Source organism: Coregonus lavaretus, assembly GCF_964263955.1.
Source record: "Coregonus lavaretus genome assembly, chromosome: 16".
NCBI classification, from domain to species: Eukaryota; Metazoa; Chordata; class Actinopteri; order Salmoniformes; family Salmonidae; genus Coregonus; species Coregonus lavaretus.
Genome location: NC_140003.1, coordinates 14,744,373 through 14,763,821, shown reverse-complemented (window position 1 = coordinate 14,763,821; position 19,449 = coordinate 14,744,373). Strand labels below are relative to the sequence as shown.

Here is a 19,449-nt window from a genome sequence, read left to right as displayed (position 1 = left end):
ACATGTAGTTTTGAACACTGTGTACATCACTACCAATAGTGGTGACGTACATCCAGCAGAATTGTATTCATTTCTTAAAAAATGGCAGAAATATGAAAATAACCAACAACATTCACACGTTTGCAGAATATAGATATTGTTGTTGTCATTGTTGCAGCATTATTTGCTATTTCAAATTGTATGTATATTGTGTGTACAGTAGTTGACCAGCCATAAGATTGGTAGGAGGGATGAGGGATGAGACATGGTGTGGGTAACGGCATCCCCCAAAACAGCATGAGAACTTGGCAGAAAGTAGATAGATTTACACTGACAAATAAATCGTTTTTTCTTTCAATAATAACTCTGGTTTCACTTGTAAATGTTACTTTCAAAAATGTATACTGGAGAGTAAATGTTCATCAAAATGAGTTTGTGAAGTCTATAGTTGGAATTCTAGACAGATTATAAAATGACTAGCAACAAGACTATTTTACTGTGTTTGAATGAGAACATGCGCTTTACAAGCTTCATGCACCCAACAGCTACAGAGTGGATTCAGTAGTATACTAGTAGCCTATAGAGAACTAATGCTGTCAGAAAATTAAGAAGAGTCCAAGCTGAGTTGTCCTCAGGTGCCGCTAGCATCTGAGGTGTTTCTTGCTGGACATGTCGTTCCAGATTCGGTGCATTTCTTCCGGTGAGATCTGATGGACAGTGATAACACGACGGTACCTGCACAGGCTGTAGGCCATTTTCCAGTGATTGAAGCCACTGTTCTGATAGGGGTGGATGCCCAGCTTCCTCAGACACAGTCCCACGTACACATCCTCCAGGTGGAGCAGTCTGGTGTGCAGCGAGGTCTTATAGATCAGCTCAGCCACGTCCACTGAGAACACGTACCCCGTGCCCGAGCAGAACGGGGGGTACTTAGCCTCTGGGTACAGGTCTCTGGGCATGTACCACTTACTGCGCATGTCTCTGATGGGACCTCCGTTGATGACGTAGCCCGTGAAGTACCTCCTCTTGGGCTTGGTGGTGGGCTTCAGAAGCTTATAGACCAGATTGTCCATGTTGACAAAGATGTCGCTGTCTGTCTTCATGACGTACTGGGCCTGGGAGCAGAAGGTGGCCACCCAGCGCATGCCCATCAGGGTCTTGAGGGTGAGGTTGTGGTATGAGTCTATGAAGTCCTCCACCACAATGTCGTGGAAGATCTGGCTCTCCTGTTCCACCATCTGGTTGAGGACGGCGTCCGTGTTGCGGCCCAGCAGGAAGAGGGTGATGATGCGGATGTCGCTGTAGGTGCTCTCATCGCCCCAGGTCTCCCGGATGGCCTGACGGGCATCAAAGTCTTTGTGTGTGGTGCTGATCAGGATGACCAGGAAGGGCGTGTTCGTCTCACATTTCTTAGGCTCGTTGATGACAAAGTCAAAGGTGTGTGGGTTCAGCGTTCGCGTCCGCATGTTGCTGAACGTAGTGTTCTTAAGGGTTTTCACAGTCTTCCGAATAGGCAAAGACATCTGCCCACTGACATATGAGGATGTCGGGCGGGATATACCCAAGTACCAAAGAGCACTTGCCCAGCAAACGACTGTCAACACGTACAAGCATGAGACTTTTGAAGGCATTCTGCTGCATTTATATGTATTTAATGCATTGAATCTTATGTTTTCTTTCCATTAGCAGCGTTTCTTCCAGCAAGGCAGCATAATGCTGCACCGATGTGCTGCTTGACATTAATTGTCAGTACTGGATTGTATTAGAGGAAAGTGATGGGATGTTGTTGTTTGCCTTTTAATGCAAATCCGTTTTGCAACTGTGCAGATGTCCTGTTTTTCTTCTTGACACTTCTGCTTCTCCATTTACATCTGAAAAAAAGAGAAAGAATATGTTAACGCCAGAACAAACAGATAGGTCTTAATAGCTTCAGAAAGTACACTCTTCTGCTAAATAAAATATTACAAAGTTTTATCAAAAAGCAGTGTTAGAGTTTCTCTAAAATCAGTACTCAGCAGTTATAACAACAGCTTTTGATAAGAGTTATGTATTTTTACTGCATCTAGACTAAATGTAGCTTTAACACAGTGGGTTGCACTTTCAAATAAAATGCTAATACAGAATTCAATGAGTTCTCAGCTGCTCAAAAACCAACTCAGGGACATTGAACAAGTCTATTGATCTTTTGGATAGCTAATTGAAAAGTCTATACATTTCAGTTTCTAGAATGAAGTACCTGTATCAGAAGTCCTGAGAGTGAGATTACAAGAATGCAGTCTGATTTAATCAGTATCTCACACAGAAGGCCTTACACTCAGACTAATGCATTAAGGAAATTGTTAAATGCGGCCAACCGTAAAGTGTCATAATCCTCCCGAGGTCCTTCACTAAACACAGATAAACTGACACTACATATTGATTTGGTGCAGTAATATAGCTTACCTTCTTATTAATAAGTGGTAGTGATGGAGCAAGTTTAGAAATATCTGGAGTTAATTGGGCAATTACTGTCTTAGCCACAACAGACTAAAACAAAGTACATGTTGCTAGTGTTTTGGCTACACTCGGGATACTTGGCATAGAGCTACCCACTTTACAGGCATGCCCTTATGCTTTACAAAACACTTTAATGATGGGCCACAGGTAGTAAATGGTTATAAGACTCTACTGTACACATTTCCAATTTCATTTCAAAGATTGCAGTTTTGAAACTGTAGTAAAAGTGCAGTAACTGCAGTCGACTGTGGTATTTTGGACGCAGTAATTACAGAATAACTGCAGTGTACTGCATTCTAACTACAGTTATACTGCACTCTAACTGCAGTTACACTGCAAAATGACTGCAGTAAAAAACGTATTTTTGCATAATGCAGTTTAACTGTAGTTATACTGCAGTGCACTGCAGTTATACTGCACTCTGACTGCAATCTTTTTTCGTAAGGGTATTAACAGAATGGACTGTATTTATTAAACAAGACCACATAAAAATACTTAATGTGCAATAATCACTGAGATGCTCATTTTGACATTAAATCTGTAGTACAAAAGCGTATTAAAGTAGTAACATTGAAAGTGGCACATTAAAGGACTTTCAAATGTACATCTTATGAAACCCATATCATTATTAGAACACTGTACTATACTGGGAACACGCAAGCAACAAAAGAAAACACAAAATCAACATGATTGACCTGACTTGATCTTTTTGTCCATCTGTCACTAAAAAGCATTTTACAAGCAACATTTCTCCAAACCAGTAGGCATATATTGCAAACGATTTACTTTTAATCCATCAAAGAGAGAGGGAGAGAGATGGAGAGAAAGAGCGAGAGAGAGAAAAGAACCAGAACAAATATCTTCTGACCTAACCGTTATTATTATTATTACAGAGCTGCACTGAGGCAGTATAAGGAAGGTGTTCACTTCAAAATGCTTGTCTGTTTAATTCTTGCTTTAAATCTTTGCCTCAGACAGAGACATTACAGGCACTTTGTTATGCTCCTGCATATGATAAGTGACCTTGGCAAGCACCTGTTTAATGACACTACAGTGAGCTGAGGACACATCCCTGCATGCTATTTATGAGAGGATCTTGGGCTATTCTCCATGGAAACAAAACCTGGGGTTAAAGAGCCCCCTTGGTATCAAACTGATTAAATGACTACAGTGTAAGTCAACAGTATAGTATGTGTGCGTCTCAAATGGCACCCTATTCTCTATATAGCACACTGCTTTCGAACAGGGCCTATAGGGCTCTGGTCAAAAGTAGTGCACTAGATAGGGTGCCTCTGGTTAAAAGTAGTGCACTATATAGGGAATAGGGTGCCATTTGGTGTTTACAGCTGTGTGCAAATAATAATCAATTTAGATGTATCTAGCCTATATTTTATGTTAAAGAACAGATTTATTTCAGTCGACTCATGTGTTTGCAGTTATGTATTATCCTCTGCATTAAACTTGCATGGAGAAATGTCCCTTTAAAGCTAAAACAGGAAAGGAAGAATATGACTGGTAGAATAGAGGTACTGATGGTGTGAGCTCTGTCTCCCTGGCCCAGGGCAGCTCTGGCTTTGGCAATGCTCTGTCCGCCTGGTCTCTATGACAGAGTGATATGCTGGTGAAGGGAAACATGGCTCCCTGCAGTGAAAATGGTAGCATCTATGGGGAAAACAAAGAACTGCTATCATGCTGCTATTACTGAGACAACTGAAATCTCACACTCATATACTGTATAAAATCTTCATATTTTCAGCCATTCAAAGATGTCAGACAGTATGGAGGTACTAGACTGTGGTGTCCTTTTGTGTCTATGCATTAGAAAACATGTATTCTGATAAAATCTCAACATATATCTCTGCCTTTAAACAGTCCCGCCACCAGACAGACACATTAACCTGACTAAATTAAAGTCTCAGATACCACCTGGATAAAATCTGTCTGTAGGCCTTATGATATATAGCTAAAACCATAAGTGGAAGATGGTGAGATTGTGATGTGCTCGCTTACAATAGTTGGTGTGCTGCACAGCAGCGCAGTATTCTAGCGCAGGCACTGCATTGAACAGCTTATCACACAATGAGAAACACATGTTTTCTATTAAAGCTAGTCTGGGATTCGAAAACTGGTTTCAACTGGCTTCAAACTGTAAGAGAACCGATTCCATGTAGAAAGTACACAAGCTTTAGGAACAACTTTTGTTTTACATAATGATCAAGTACTGTAGAAACTTATTTTAGAATTAGCATCAAAATGATGGTAAACTTCTGCATCTTGTAAAAATAAAGCTGATTCATATCAGTAGATAGTGATGATGATAAAACCAGTGGATAGAGTGTGTTCACATACAGTGAGGGAAAAAATCCAGAAAAACGCATGTCAAAAATGTTATAAATTGATTTGCATTTTAATGAGGGAAATAAGTATTTGACCCCTCTGCAAAACATGACTTAGTACTTGGTGGCAAAACCCTTGTTGGCAATCACAGAGGTCAGCCGTTTCTTGTAGTTGGCCATCAGGTTTGCACACATCTCAGGAGGGATTTTGTTCCACTCCTCTTTGCAGATCTTCTCCAAGTCATTAAGGTTTCGAGGCTGACGTTTGGCAACTCGAACCTTCAGCTCCCTCCACAGATTTTCTATGGGATTAAAGTCTGGAGACTGGCTAGGCCACTCCAGGACCTTAATGTGCTTCTTCTTGAGCCACTCCTTTGTTGCCTTGGCCGTGTGTTTTTGGTCATTGCCATGCTGGAATACCATCCACGACCCATTTTCAATGCCCTGGCTGAGGGAAGGAGGTTCTCACCCAAGATTTGACGGTACATGGCCCCATCCATCGTCCCTTTGATGCGGTGAAGTTGTCTTGTCCCCTTAGCAGAAAAACACCCCTAAAGCATAATGTTTCCACCTCCATGTTTGACGGTGGGGATGGTGTTCTTGGGGTCATAGGCAGCATTCCTCCTCCAAACTCGGCGAGTTGAGTTGATGCCAAAGAGCTCGATTTTGGTCTCATCTGACCACAACACTTTCACCCAGTTCTCCTCTGAATCATTCAGATGTTCATTGGCAAACTTCAGACGGCCCTGTATATGTGTTTTCTTGAGCAGGGGGACCTTGTGGGCGCTGCAGGATTTCAGTCCTTCATGGCGTAGTGTGTTACCAATTGTTTTCTTGGTGACTATGGTCCCAGCTGCCTTGAGATCATTGACAAGATCCTCCCGTGTAGTTTTGGGCTGATTCCTCACCGTTCTCATGATCATTGGAACTCCACGAGGTGAGATCTTGCATGGAGCCCCAGGCCGAGGGAGATTGACAGTTATTTTGTGTTTCTTCCATTTGCGAAATATCGCACCAACTGTTGTCACCTTCTCACCAAGCTGCTTGGCGATGGTCTTGTAGCCCATTCCAGCCTTGTGTAGGTCTACAATCTTGTCCCTGACTCCCTTGGAGAGCTCTTTGGTCTTGGCCATGGTGGAGAGTTTGGAATCTGATTGATTGATTGCTTCTCTGGACAGGTTTATTTTATACAGGTAACAAGCTGAGATTAAGAGCACTACCTTTAAGAGTGTGCTCCTAATCTCAGCTCGATTGAGAGGGGGTCAAATACTTATTTCCCTCATTAAAATGCAAATCAATTTATAACATTTTTGACAATGCGTTTTTCTGGATTTTGTTGTTGTTATTCTGTCTTTCACTGTTCAAATAAACCTACCATTAAAATTATAGACTGATCATGTCTTTGTCAGTGGGCAAACGTACAAAATCAGCAGGGGATCAAATACTTCTTTCCCTCACTGTATAATGCCCGCTTGACCCTATCCCCTCCTCTTTTCTCCAGACCATTTCCGGAGACCTCTTCCCTCACCTCGCTCATCAACTCATCCTTGTCCGCTGGCTATGTCCCTTCCATCTTCAAGAAAGCGAGAGTTGCACCCCTCCTCAAAAAACCTACACTCGATCCCTCCAATGTCAACAACTACAGACCAGTATCCCTTCTTTCTTTTCTCTCCAAAACTCTTGAGCGTGCCGTCTATAGCCAGTTCCCCTGCTATCTCTCTCAGAATGACCTTGTTGATCCAAACCAGTCAGGTTTCAAGACTGGTCATTCAACTGAGACTGCTCTTCTCTGTGTCACGGAGGCTCTCCGCACTGCTAAAGCTAACTCTCTCTCCTCTGCTTTCATCCTTCTAGACCTATCTGCTGCCTTTGATACTGTAAACCATCAGATCCTCCTCTCCACCCTCTCCGAGTTGGGCATCTCCGGCGCGGCTCACTCTTGGATTGCGTCCTACCTGACAGGTCGCTCCTACCAGGTGGCGTGGCGAGAATCTGTCTCCGCACCACGTGCTCTCACCACTGGTGTCCCCCAAGGCTCAGTTCTAGGCCCTCTCCTATTCTCTCTATACACCAAGTCACTTGGCTCTGTCATATCCTCACATGGTCTGTCCTATCATTGCTACGCAGACAACACACAATTAATCTTCTCCTTTCCCCCTTCTGATAACCAGGTGGCGAATCGCATCTCTGCATGTCTGGCAGACATATCAGTGTGGATGTCGGATCACCACCTCAAGCTGAACCTCGGCAAGACGGAGCTGCTCTTCCTCCCGGGGAAGGACTGCCCGCTCCATGATCTCGCCATCACGGTTGACAACTCCGTTGTGTCCTCCTCCCAGAGTGCAAAGAGCCTTGGCGTGACCCTGGACAACACCCTGTCGTTCTCCGCTAACATCAAAGTGGTGACCCGATCCTGTAGGTTCATGCTCTACAACATTCGCAGAGTACGACCCTACCTTACACAGGAAGTGGCACAGGTCCTAATCCAGGCACTTGTCATCTGCCGTCTGGATTACTGCAACTCGCTGTTGGCTGGGCTCCCTGCCTGTGCCATTAATCCCCTACAACTCATCCAGAATGCTGCAGCCCGTCTGGTGTTCAACCTTCCCAAGTTCTCTCACATCACCCCGCTCCTCCGCACACTCCACTGGCTTCCAGTTGAAGCTCGCATCTGCTACAAGACCATGGTGCTTGCCTACGGAGCTGTGAGGGGAACGGCACCTCCTTACCTTCAGGCTCTGATCAGTCCCTACACCCAAACGAGGGCATTGCGTTCTTCCACCTCTGGCCTGCTGGTCCCCTTACTTCTGCGGAAGCACAGTTCCCGCTCAGCCCAGTCAAAACTGTTCGCTGCTCTGGCACCCCAATGGTGGAACAAGCTCCCTCACGATGCCAGGACAGCGGAGTCACTGACCACCTTCCGGAGACACTTGAAACCCTACCTCTTTAAGGAATACCTGGGATAGTATAAAAGTAATCCTTCTACCCCCCCCAAAAATAAAATAAATTAGAATAAAAAAATTAGAAAAATATAAAAAAATTAATCATAAGGTGAATGCACCAATTTGTAAGTCGCTCTGGATAAGAGCGTCTGCTAAATGACGTAAATGTAAATGTAAATATAGTGTACTGTTCATGCTGAACTCTTCAATATCCTACCTGTCCTCCCTGTCTGTTTAAAAGAAAAATAGTTTTTCATTTGATAGAATCTCAGACAGTATATATTGTTCCTTTTTGACAGTGATTACCATCAGAAACCCCTCTCAATCTCAATCTTTCTATTCTATATCTGCCTTATCCTCACTCTCCCTCTATCATACAGTCATTACTGTACTTCCATTCTCCCCCTAAATCCTTCCCTTATTCTCTCCTTTCACTGTAAAAAATGCACTCTGCTCTCCCTCTTGCCCCCTGTTTTCCTATTGTCTAGTTGTCTTTTGTCACAATTTTCTTGACATTGAGAAAGCTAGCAGTAGCAAAGCATCAGTCTAAGACACTCAGTGTGTTGTAAATGTCTTATTTATCTGTGAAAGCACACTATATTCCATTCACTGAGTTCTTCAGCTTGTTTGCATTCCATATACAGTATCTCCTCTATTGAATAAACTGACCTAAGAATGTCTTTGAGACGAAAGGTTACTATTGCTCTCTGTTGGAACTTTCCACTCAAAACACCACAAGTCAACCTGGAAAGCCCATTATTTCTTGTATAAAACATAGGACAAGTACACTTCATCTCTCGTCAACCTGAAAAGTTAACACTAAAGAGTGGCTTTCTTTCAGCAGTGGAGTTCAAAGACATCACAGTAGCACAAGGTCTGCCAGCAATGCTGCCACACCCACATACACACACACACACACACACACACACACACACACACACACACACACACACACACACACACACACACACACACACACCAATCCATTTCTTTCCTGACTTCAGCACAAATTTGATTAGGGAGGACTTTATTATGTGACAGCATATTTAGCTGGCAATACGTAAAACATAAAGCCCTCTAGTGGCTATTTAGACTGAACCATTTCTAAGGTTATGTCTCATGAATTCTCAGCTACATTATGCCCCGGTGCATTAAAATCTTACATTACATTTGTCCCTGATTCTGCAGTGAGTGACAGTGCCTTATTTTTTCTACAATGTGCAGTGCTAGACCTAATTCAATGAGAATCATATGCAATGCATCTAAGCCTGAACTATACAGAATAGCATTAGTAGTTCAGCCATGAAAGAGTCCCTTCCCTGTAGATGTAGAGAGCCTGAGTGACTACAACCAATACTCAGGGAAACTTCCAAGAACCATGCAGGTGACTCAACAGCCAAATTCCATTGTGTTAATAATATTTCTCATGATAGAGTGTTTTTTGAATACATACATCATTTCTGCAATTGAAGGCATTTAACATTTCCAAAATCAAATCCAACTTGATTGATAGATGGGGGCTTTTAGTTGCCATGGATGCGGGCTGAAGTCAACAGCAAAAAGGGGGGTGAGCTAGGGAGCATGAAGCTGAGAGAGAGAGTGAGAGAGAGAGTGAGAGAGTGAGAGAGAGAGACCAGAGAGAGAGCGAGAGAGAGAGAGAACGAGAGAGAAACAGAGAGAGCGCGAGAGAGAGAGAGCGAGAGAGAGAGTACCCAGCAGCAGTCAGAAAGTATGGTCTGAACAGCTCTTACAGACCCACTTTAACAGTACTACTGTGTAATTATGTGTTCCAGTGCCACTGCACTTCATTAAGCAATGCCTACAGGTGACACATTGCCATTTTAAATTGATTAAGTAAAGTGGCAATAAAAGGTTACTCTTTTACAGTCATAGCTAAGTCATTGACTCGCCTAAGTGTTTGGAGACTGGGGGCCATAACAGAATGTGCCATCATTCTTAAAAGTCTAAGCCGTTGGAATTGGAATTGTTTTAAGTTGGTTAATACTATGAATAATTTAGCTATTTGATTTAGAATTTTAGGATCCCTTTAGGTATAAAAAAAAGTCATATATATTTTTTTAATAAAATATTTAATTTGGCCTTTACAACTATAGCCCAGAGAAATGCATTGAATAACACATTCATAACGGCAAAAAAGACAGTCAAAAAATTAATAATAAGAAACAAGGTTTAGAAGTATTTGTCCTATATCTAGGAGATATAAAAAAGCTCAGGAAATATATATATTTTTTTCTCTCACATATTTAACCCCTTTTTTGGGTAGGCGCAAAACTACCTTCATACTGTACTTCCATTCATTTTTTTAAACCGGTGACACTTTTTTAAACTGGTGACACAAACCGGTTTGGATGCTAGAAACAGAAGTTGGCACATCGACGGTACCGACTTCAGACGAGTCCCCTGACACTTGTGGGGCCATAGCGTAAAATGTGAGAGTCTCCCCTTTCCATAGCGTGGTCATAATAGTTTATAGGTCAAACCGTTCGGACGCTACAGACGTTTTTGTGAGAAGACCGATTTTTCGGGATGTCTCATGGTCTGACAAACACCGCTCTAGCTCTGCCACCTTTCACCACAGATGCGGAAGTGCGACATTGGCGGATGCGGTGGATTGAGAGGCATCCAATGCAAAACAGATATCTCTAGCTTAAATTGACGGATTGTGATGGGGATTTTTTGTTACTTAGATTGACTATAGTGGGTTAACAGCATTTTCAGAATTGACCATGGAAGAACTTACTGTACTGTGACAACATAGCAAGACTCATGCCAATTCCAGTGGCAATAGTAGTTTTTCAACCAAACCTGGGCCAGACAGATCTACTGGTGGATCAGAGTCTGTGTCATCTCATTCTAGATTTCTTAACAGGGTTTTTTCATCATTTACATTTTAGTCATTTAGCAGACGCTCTTATCCAGAGCGACTTACAGTTAGTGAGTGCATACATTTTTTCATACTGGCCCCCCGTGGGAATCGAACCCACAACCCTGGCGTTGCAAACGCCATGCTCTACCAACTGAACTACACAGGGCCATAGCATTTCAAGTCATCCAATAAAACCTGGACAATTTGACTTCCATCACCATTACAGGTATCAATACGACTTTGCAGGGAGTTAAATATTTTCAAATAACAGAACGACTTGTACAGCGCCATGCAAAAGTATTCATCCCCCTTGGCGTTTTTCCTATTTTGTTGCATTACAACCAGTAATTTAAATTTATTTTAATTTTAATTTCATGTAATGGACATACACAAAATAGTCCAAATTGGTGAAGTGAAATGAAAAAAATAACTTGTTTCAAAAATTCTAAAAAATAAATAATGGAAAAGTGGTGTGTGCATATGTATTCACCCCCTTTGCTATGAAGTCCCTAAATAAGATCTGATGCAACCAATTACCTTCAGAAGTCACATAATTAGTTAAATAAAGTCCACCTGTGTGCAATCTAAGTGTCACATGATCTGTCACATGATCTCAGTATATATACACCTGTTCTGAAAGGCCCCAGAGTCTGCAACACCACTAAGCAAGGGGAACCACCAAGCAAGCAGCACCATGAAGACCAAGGAGCTCTCCAAACAGGTCAGGGATAAAGTTGTGGAGAAGTACAGATCAGGGTTGGGTTATAAAAAAATATCATAAACTTTGAACATCCCACAGAGCCCCATTAAATCTATTATTTAAACATGGAAAGAATATGGCACCACAACAAACCTGCCAAGAGAGGGCCGCCCACCAAAACTCACGGACCAGGCAAGGAGGGCATTAATCAGAGAGGCAACAAAGAGACCAAAGATAACCCTGAAGGAGCTGCAAAGCTCCACAGCGGAGATTGGAGTATCTGTCCATGGGACCACTTTAAGCCGTACACTCCACAGAGCTGGGCTTTACGGAAGAGTGGGCAGAAAAAAGCCATTGCTTAAAGAAAAAAATAAGCTAACACGTTTGGTGTTCTCCAAAAGGTATGTGGGAGACTCCCCAAACATATGGAAGAAGGTACTCTGGTCAAATGAGACAAAAATTGAGCTTTTTGGCCATCAAGGAAAACGCTATGTCTGGCGCAAACCCAACACCTCTCATCACCCCGAGAACACCATCCCCACAGCGAAACGTGGTGGCAGCATCATGCTGTGGGGATGTTTTTCATTGGCAGGGACTGGGAAACTGGTCAGAATCGAAGGAATGATGGATGCCGCTAAATACAGGGAAATTCTTGAGGGAAACCTGTTGCAGTCTTCCAGAGATTTGAGACTGGGACGGAGGTTCACCTTCCAGCAGTACAATGACCCTAAGCATACTGCTAAAGCAACACTCGAGTGGTTTAAGGGGAAACATTTAAATGTCTTGGAATGGCCTAGTCAAAGCCCAGACCTCAATCCAATTGAGAATCTGTGGTATGACTTAAAGATTGCTGTACACCAGCGGAACCCATCCAACTTGAAGGAGCTGGAGCAGTTTTGCCTTGAAGAATGAGCAAAAAACCCAGTGGCTAGATGTGCCAAGCTTATAGAGACATACCCCAAGAGACTTGCAGCTGTAATTGCTGCAAAAGGTGGCTCTACAACGTATTGACTTTGGGGGAATGAATAGTTATGCACGCTCAAGTTTTCTGTTTTTTTGTCTTATTTCTTGTTTGTTACACAAATGTTTTTATTTTGCATCTTCAAAGTGGTAGGTATGTTGTGTAAATCAAATGATACAAACCCCCCAAAAATCAATTTTAATTCCAGGTTGTAAGGCAACAAAATAGGAAAAATGCCAAGGGGGGTGAATACTTTCGCAAGCCACTGTATAGTAGATTCTCTGGCATTGTATATTTTCCTGTTTGTGTGCATTTGTATGTTTTCTGCTGCTGTATGTTTGTCAGGTCTGTGTCGGTGTATTAGGCTCTGTTTAGATTACTGTAGTGTGTTGCAGCCCTGTGGGCAGCCAGCCAGACCTTTGTAGGGCTATTGTTCCAATCCATCTCCATAATGCTGGATGTCATGCAGAGAGCCAATCATAATGTCTGCTATATGACTGGACTAGGCTGCTGACTGTCTGTCAGAGAGGACACTATAATAAAAAGACCACTGACCTTATCTCTCTCCTGTTTAGAGTCAGACACACATTGCTGCAGGCGCTTTAATCATATTGAACTGAACTTTGGTTTGGAATGCATATGGTAGGCTTCATCTCACAGCCTCATATAAAAACAGAGGGAAAGCAACCCAACAAACCTTGTGGACTGTCGAGAAATGGTCAAATAATTATTCAAAGCAACGAAAAGAGACCCAATTTGTCATGATTGATTGTATGGCAAGGGGCAAACCTGTGGTAGGAGCACAATACAAAGACAACCATTCATCACCAAGTTACATGCCTTTCTCCCTGGCTGCAAGTGGAGCATTTTGAACACTGGTTTGTAAAAAGGGCTATTATACAGTCCTCTATACACAACAAGAAATTACTTGATTTATAGCCCCATGCCTATCTATGGAAACAACTTTCAAATATTTTTCCAATAACCACGTCTAATAGGTGCCAGATTCTGTTAACAGATCAACACATTACAGGGAAAGGTTACACCCAAATCATACTTGACCATCTTTCTTTTCACAATCACCTTTTTCAATGGACCTACAGAAACAATTTTTCCTTAACCTGAAAGACCAGTCCAAGTACTTTGTCGATTGAACAAGACTGTCAATTATATACAGGACCTGTTTTCATGAGTATGTTTTTCAGTTATTCCCCTTTCTAATATTATGTTTAATAATTATCTGTGAGCCTGGTTGTTGCCTTCCATTTTCAAAACATTATACAGCCCCCCTGATGTTTAATGTTGTATGGTCTTTTTTGCAGATAGATTGTGGCTTCCATCAATGTAAATGTCTACATAATTTCCAATACCCCATATCTTTTTTTGTAAATATATAGTATATATATAAAAATATATACAGTACCAGTCAAAAGTTTGGACACACCTACTCATTCATGGGTCTTTCTTTATTTTTTACTAATTTCTACATTGTAGAATAACAAGGTAGGGTTGGTATACAGAAGATATCCCTATTTGGTAAAACACCAAGTCCATATTATGGCAAGAACAGCTCAAATTTGCAAAGAGAAACGACAGTCCATCATTACTTTAAGACATGAAAGTCAGTCAGTCTGGAATATATACAGTGAGGGAAAAAAGTATTTGATCCTCTGCTGATTTTGTACGTTTGCCCACTGACAAAGAAATGATCAGTCTATAATTTGAATGGTAGGTTTATTTGAACAGTGAGAGACAGAATAACAACAAAAAAATCCAGAAAAACGCATGTCAAAAATGTTATAAATTGATTTGCATTTTAATGAGGGAAATAAGTATTTGACCCCCTCTCAATCAGAAAGATTTCTGGCTCCCAGGTGTCTTTTATACAGGTAACGAGCTGAGATTAGGAGCACACTCTTAAAGGGAGTGCTCCTAATCTCAGCGTGTTACCTGTATAAAAGACACCTGTCCACAGAAGCAATCAATCAATCAGATTCCAAACTCTCCACCATGGCCAAGACCAAAGAGCTCTCCAAGGATGTCAGGGACAAGATTGTAGACCTACACAAGGCTGGAATGGGCTACAAGACCATCGCCAAGCAGCTTGGTGAGAAGGTGACAACAGTTGGTGCGATTATTCGCAAATGGTAGAAACACAAAAGAACTGTCAATCTCCCTCTGCCTTGTGCTCCATGCAAGATCTCACCTCGTGGAGTTGCAATGATCATGAGAACGGTGAGGAATCAGCCCAGAACTACGCGGGAGGATCTTGTCAATGATCTCAAGGCAGCTGGGACCATAGTCACCAAGAAAACAATTGGTAACACATTAAGCCGTGAAGGACTGAAATCCTGCAGCGCCCGCAAGGTCCCCCTGCTCAAGAAAGCACATATACAGGCCCGTCTGAAGTTTGCCAATGAACATCTGAATGATTCAGAGGAGTACTGGGTGAAAGTGTTGTGGTCAGATGAGACCAAAATCGAGCTCTTTGGCATCAACTCAACTCGCTGTGTTTGGAGGAGGAGGAATGCTGCCTATGACCCCAAGAACATCATCCCCACCGTCAAACATGGAGGTGGAAACATTGTGTTTTGGGGGTGTTTTTCTGCTAAGGGGACAGGACAACTTCACCACATCAAAGGGATGATGGACAGGGCCATGTACCTTCACATTTTGGGTGAGAACCTCCTTCCCTCAGCCAAGGCATTGAAAATGGGTCGTGGATGTGTATTCCAGCATGACAATGACCCAAAACACACGGCCAAGGCAACAAAGGAGTGGCTGAAGAAGAAGCACATTAAGGTCCTGGAGTGGCCTAGCCAGTCTCCAGACCTTAATCCCATAGAAAATCTGTGGAGGGAGCTGAAGGTTCGAGTTGCCAAACGTCAGCCTCGAAACCTTAATGACTTGGAGAAGATCAGCAAAGAGGAGTGGAACAAAATCCCTCCTGAGATGTGTGCAAACCTGGTGGCCAACTACAAGAAACGTCTGACCTCTATGATTGCCAACAAGGGTTTTGCCACCAAGTACTAAGTCATGTTTTGCAGAGGGGTCAAATACTTATTTCCCTCATTAAAATGCAAATCAATTTATAACATTTTTGACATGCGTTTTTCTGGATTTTTTTGTTGTTATTCTGTCTCTCACTGTTCAAATAAACCTACCATTAAAATTATAGACTGATCATGTCTTTGTCAATGGGCAAACGTACAAAATCAGCAGGGTATCAAATACTTTTTTCCCTCACTGTATATGTTCCTTTATTATTTTCCCCTAACCTTACCATCCCTCCCCTAATTGGAGTAAACTAATGGACAACAACTCTTAGGCTTCTACTTCCAGCTTATACATGCTATATACATTTTACGTTTTGTTTTTAGTCCCTTCCTTCAGCTCCACTCAACCCCTCCCATCTGTCTCTGAACACCATCCAGTTTTGATTTCTATTTGCCATATAGTTTTCAACTGTGCTGTGATGTTTTCACAAAAGTTCTGAACCTTTCTATTCTCATAGATTCTACATATGTCACGTTCATTGAGAGACGGGTCAGACCAAGGTGCAGCGTGGTATGCGTACATGTTTATTAGAACTAATAAACACTAGACAAAACAACAAACGTAACGTGACGCTCAACAGTGGCTACACACAACAAGCCAAACACAAGTCAAGATCCCACAACTAAGGTAGGCAACCAGGCTACCTAAGTATGATCCCCAATCAGAGACAACGAGCGACAGCTGTCTCTGATTGGGAATCACACCCGGCCAAACCTAGACATACACATACTAGATCTCCAACATAGAATATCATCACATAGATCTCAAACTGAAACTCACACCCTGACCCAACCAACAAGAGTTCTCTAGGTCAGGGTGTGACAACATATTGTAAATTAAAGATAAACATTTTTGCTAAGAGTATTATTATATTATTAATTGATTGACTATGACTTTTAAAATCACCCAGCAGTGCTATTTGCAGAGTTAGCTCCAGGTAAATGTTGCAATTCTTCAGCCATTCCTGAACCTGCGACCAAAAACAAGCTACATATGTACCAAAAAATGATCTAATGATTCGGTGTCTTCGCAGCAAAATCTGCAGAGCTGGGATGGTTGCATCCCCCATATATATAACATTCTATTGGTTGCAAGAATTTTGTATAATAATTTAAATTGAAAAACTCTAAGTTTTGAATCCAGCGTTGTTTTGTATATCAGTTCATAAACAATGTGCCATGGGATCGGTACATTGAAAATCTCTTCCCAACTATTTTACAATCTATATGGCACAGCTGTCAATTTTTGGTCCTTAAATTAAGCTGGTATCAACATTTTTGGGGGGCAATTTTGGTCTTTAATGCAGGGCCGACAGACAAGTTCCTTACTTTCTCCCCCTTCCACTTGCCTCTTCCATTTCTGCGGTAATGCTGCAATTAGTTGGTTGCAATTTTGAGTAGAGCAGACATTTCCATATATTTGTGTTAGCTGCATGTGTTACATAACTCCACCAGTCCTATTTACGCTATCATTTACAAAGATTATATATATACAGTGGGGAGAACAAGTATTTGATACACTGCCGATTTTGCAGGTTTTCCTACTTACAAAGCATGTAGAGGTCTGTAATTTTTATCATAGGTACACTTCAACTGTGAGAGACGGAATCTAAAACAAAAATCTAGAAAATCACATTGTATGATTTTTAAGTAGTTAATTTGCATTTTATTGCATTACATAAGTATTTGATACATCAGAAAACCACAACTTAATATTTGGTACAGAAACCTTTGTTTGCAATTACAGAGATCATACGTTTCCTGTTGGTCTTGACCAGGTTTGCACACACTGCAGCAGGGATTTTGGCCCACTCCTCCATACAGACCTTCTCCAGATCCTTCAGGTTTCGGGGCTGTCACTGGGCAATACGGACTTTCAGCTCCCTCCAAAGATTTTCTATTAGGTTCAGGTCTGGAGACTGGCTAGGCCACTCCAGGACCATGAGATGCTTCTTACGGAGCCACTCCTTAGTTGCCCTGGCTGTGTGTTTCGGGTCGTTGTCATGCTGGAAGACCCAGCCACGACCCATCTTCAATGCTCTTACTGAGGGAAGGAGGTTGTTGGCCAAGATCTCGCGATACATGGCCCCATCCAGCCTCCCCTCAATACGGTGCAGTCGTCCTGTCCCCTTTGCAGAAAAGCATCCCAAAGAATGATGTTTCCACCCCCATGCTTCACGGTTGGGATGGTGTTCTTGGGGTTGTACTCATCCTTCTTCTTCCTCCAAACACGGCGAGTGGAGTTTAGACCAAAAAGCTGTATTTTTGTCTCATCAGACCACATGACCTTCTCCCATTCCTCCTCTGGATCATCCAGATGGTCATTGGCAAACTTCAGACGGGCCTGGACATGCGCTGGCTTGAGCAGGGGGACCTTGCGTGTGCTGCAGGATTTTAATCTATGACGGCGTAGTGTGTTACTAATGGTTTTCTTTGAGACTGTGGTCCCAGCTCTTTTCAGGTCATTGACCAGGTCCTGCCATGTAGTTCTGGGCTGAACCCTCACCTTCCTCATGATCATTGATGCCCCACGAGGTGAAATCTTGCATGGAGCCCCAGACCGAGGGTGATTGACCGTCATCTTGAACTTCTTCCATTTTCTAATAATTGCGCCAACAGTTGTTGCCTTCTCACCAAGCTGCTTGCCTATTGTCCTGTAGCCCATCCCAGCCTTGTGCAGGTCTACAATTTTATCCCTGATGTCCTTACACAGCTCTCTGGTCTTGGCCATTGTGGAGAGGTTGGAGTCTGTTTGATTGAGTGTGTGGACAGGTGTCTTTTATACAGGTAACGAGTTCAAACAGGTGCAGTTAATACAGGTAATGAGTGGAGAACAGGAGGGCTTCTTAAAGAAAAACTAACAGGTCTGTGAGAGCCGGAATTCTTACTGGTTGGTAGGTGATCAAATACTTTTGTCATGCAATAAAATGCAAATTATTTACTTAAAAATCATGCAATGTGACTTTCTGGATTTTTGTTTTAGATTCCGTCTCTCACAGTTGAAGTGTACCTATGATAAAAATTACAGACCTCTACATGCTTTGTAAGTAGGAAAACCTGCAAAATCGGCAGTGTATCAAATACTTGTTCTCCCCACTGTATATATATTTTTTATTTTTAGTATATTTTAGTTTAACCATAATATTTGCTGTAATAATTGTTCTGTCTTTTTTGGTGGATTAAACTGAAATTGCAAACAACTTTCTATGGTTTGTTTAGAAAATAGCAATATTTTGGATTTGATTTCATTTTCAAATAACCAAAACCTGAATAAAGGGAAAAAGGCCATTCTTGAACATGGGGTGAGACAATGTTGTATGGTCTTTCTCAAGGTTGGATTGCTACTTATTTTCTTCAGAATTTATAATATCAATTTTGTTGATAAGACTACTGGCAAAGCTCTGTGTTTTCTCATGATACAACATAATTGAATGATTACTGGAATGAAATACTGATGGCGAGACAGCCAGGCAGAGAAGAGATGTGTGAAAAATTATATGGAAGTTGACAGGATGCAGCACAGAATGTGGTGTGTTTTAACTTAGATGTAAAGTCCCCTGCTTAGGGGACCTGTGTGGTTCTGGTACCGGTTCAGACCGACATTTTCGCTTATAAATCGATCCGTGGACACCATAGATTGAAATGGCTTGCATTGGGCGATAGCCCTGGTTCCCACAGACACAGTAGTATATTTTCTGAGCCGGTGTGATGTAGGATGTGAAATGGGAGCGTGCAATTGGCATGCTGACTGCAGGAATGTCCACCAGAGCTGTTGCCAGAGAATTGAATGTTAATTTTTCTACCATAAGCCGCCTCCAACGTCGTTTTAGAGAATTTGGCAGTATGTCCAACCGGCCTCACAACCGCAGACCATGTGTAACCACACCAGCCCAGGATCTCCACAGCCGGCTTTTTCACCTGCGGGAACGTCTGAGACCAGCCACCCGGACATCTGATGAAACTGTGGGTTTGCACAACCGAAGAATTTCTGCACAAACTTTCAGAAACCGTCTCAGGGAAGCTCATCTTGTGTGCTCGTCGTCCTCACCAGGGTCTTGACCTGACTGCAGTTTGGCGTCGTAACTGACTTCA

General features: G+C 42.3%; 1 protein-coding gene across 1 annotated transcript; it reads right to left on the bottom strand.

The window, feature by feature from the left end:
* Positions 1-620: 620 nt before the first annotated feature.
* Positions 621-1,613, bottom strand: LOC311143689 (beta-1,3-galactosyltransferase 1-like; the record flags this gene model as incomplete). The annotated part of the gene is made up of 1 exon (XM_084179561.1): positions 621-1,613. The coding sequence occupies exon 1, from the start codon at positions 1,608-1,610 to the stop codon at positions 621-623; it is 990 nt and encodes a 329-aa protein (XP_084035687.1). The 5' UTR covers positions 1,611-1,613.
* Positions 1,614-19,449: the final 17,836 nt, after the last annotated feature.